The 2,152-nt window shown below is 32.4% G+C and overlaps 1 protein-coding gene across 1 annotated transcript; it reads right to left on the bottom strand.

Moving 5' to 3' along the window:
- Positions 1–659: 659 nt before the first annotated feature.
- On the bottom strand, positions 660–1,836 carry LOC143536011 (E3 ubiquitin-protein ligase BOI-like). The gene is made up of 2 exons (XM_077030100.1): positions 1,297–1,836; positions 660–1,184 (listed from the first exon to the last, which is right to left on the bottom strand). The coding sequence occupies exons 1-2, from the start codon at positions 1,612–1,614 to the stop codon at positions 687–689; spliced, it is 816 nt and encodes a 271-aa protein (XP_076886215.1). The 5' UTR covers positions 1,615–1,836; the 3' UTR covers positions 660–686.
- Positions 1,837–2,152: the final 316 nt, after the last annotated feature.

Raw genomic sequence — 2,152 nt, forward strand, 5'->3', positions numbered from 1 at the left:
TACTTTCATTTTTCTCTTCATGCTTTTATTGTACAAACCTAATCTTCATACTTTTTTAACAAATTTCACATTATCTCCCAACCACTTGTTTTAAAATCACATGAACACATATTATAAAAAGAAAATGGTAATAATAATAAATAAAAACATAATTACTCAACAGAAAATGCCATAAGAGCAGAAGGGGGGGGGACAAAGTAAAACAAGAAAGATTCTTTACAAACACCAACCTTTTTACATTTTTCTCAACATACCCATAACTATTTTGGATCTTTGCTACTAGAGCATTCTTATCCAACCCATCATTTAATGTGAGAGATGTTTTATAATTTAGAGAGTGATTTATGGTGTTGTGAGTGAAGAGCTTTTATATTTTAGAAAAAGTAGTGATTTTTCTGTATATTTGAAAAGCTACTGTTTACCCCCTATAATTTTTTAATATATTTTGAAAGTGGTTGTGAGTGAAGGAAAGAGAAAATGTAATGATAAAAGGTATAAAAAATATTATTTAACTAAAATAGAGAAAGAAAATGTAGTGAGTTTTAATGTAATTTTTGGTTCAGTGATATAGGGTGGGATGAGAATGCTCTTTAATAGTACTGCCAAAAAAATCTTTTTGATAACAAAGACCCCATAAAAGAAACAAACCCAAACCCCATTTTATAACTTTTTCCTTTCTGACCATTTTACCCCCCTCCATTTAGCCCCAAGAAAACCTCCAAGCTTCCATTTTTAACAGTTTCACAAACAGGACAAAACATCACTACACCTTCACAACCCCTGCAACAACACAGATGCCTGCAGGGTAACAATAGCATGCACGTGCCCCTCACGTGACACACCTTGCACACCATTTTCTTCACATTAACATTTTCATTTTCATTTTCACCACCATTGTTGCATATCGACTCTGCATCTTCATGTCTTCTTGCTTTTGCTTGTTTAACCTTTGTATTCAACTCTGTCACCATTACTTCAGTTTCCATAGCCTTTCTTTCCCAATTATCAACCTCTTGTTCAGCCATTAATAAATAGTTTTGTAGCTCATTTCTTCTCATCTTTGCTGCATTCAAAACCTCATCTTTTGTATCTATTATTGATTTCATCTTTGTCTCATAATAACCCTGCATCATCACCTCTCTGTTTCTTGATTCTTCATTCAAGACAGCCTTCAATTTCTCATTCTGTGTAACAAATAACCAAAAAATAAAATTATATTCAGACACCCTTTACTCCATTTAGTAATAAAATCAAAACTTTTTAATCAAATTCAAAAAAAAAAAATTAAAAATTTACCTGACAATGAAGAAAATAGTCCATCTCCATCCTCTGTTTCTCAAGCTCAGAAGACAAATCTTGAAACCCATTATTCATCATCCCAAATCTTGAATTTGATGAAGAAAGTTGATTACTTTGATACCCAGAACCAGAATTCATGATAAAGGTTTGATCTTGATGATTTTGATTATTTTCATCACCAAATCCAAAAACAGAGGAAACAGAGGAGAAAACACAATCTTGAGGCAAATTAGAGAAGGGTATGTTGTTATTAATATTAATATTATTATTGATGTTCTGATAATGATCAGAGGACAACTGTGCTTGAACAGCCATAATTACAGGAAAAAGAAAACCCAAAATGATGCAATCTTTGACTAGTCTGTTTAATAGTAATTTAATTTGTGATAGTAGGTTATAGAAAAGAAAAGAAAGCTATGAACAACAGTCTCTCTAAAAAGCTTTTAAATGGCAGTGGTTTAGTTACCTCTTAAATGGGGAAATAAGGTGCATTGGTATGTGAATGGGAAGGGATATTTTTTTTGGGGTGTAGATATAATAGATACAAGGGATGTGTGTGTATATATAAATATATGTATATATGGGAAAAGTGAAAGGGTCAAAAGAGGATGAGTGTATTGTGCTTAGGTAATCAAATGACTAAAAATAGTGGGGGTGGAGAGAGGGTGTGAAATGTGTATGTGTGGTGTGATATATGTATGTATTTATAATTTGTGGTTGAATTGTCAAGGAGAGAAAAAGTCTTGAGGAAAAGGAAGGGAGGAGTCATGCAGATTTTGTGACAGAAAGAAAGGGGAAATTAGTTTCATTCACTCAACTTGGGAAATGTGAAGTGGTCATAATCAATACCTCA

This window comes from Bidens hawaiensis, unplaced genomic scaffold, assembly GCF_021521415.1.
Source record: "Bidens hawaiensis isolate Kalapana, Puna unplaced genomic scaffold, B.hawaiensis_p1.1 tig00010731_1, whole genome shotgun sequence".
Lineage (NCBI taxonomy): Eukaryota > Viridiplantae > Streptophyta > Magnoliopsida > Asterales > Asteraceae > Bidens > Bidens hawaiensis.

Bases quoted from the DNA above. Each gene is read 5' to 3' on its own strand.
- LOC143536011 (XM_077030100.1), bottom strand. From the start codon at position 1,614: ATGGCTGTTCAAGCACAGTTGTCCTCTGATCATTATCAGAACATCAAT. The intron at 1,185-1,296 runs GTAAATTTTTAA...TTTGTTACACAG, and splicing joins ACTATTTTCTTCATTGTCAG to AATGAGAAATTGAAGGCTGT.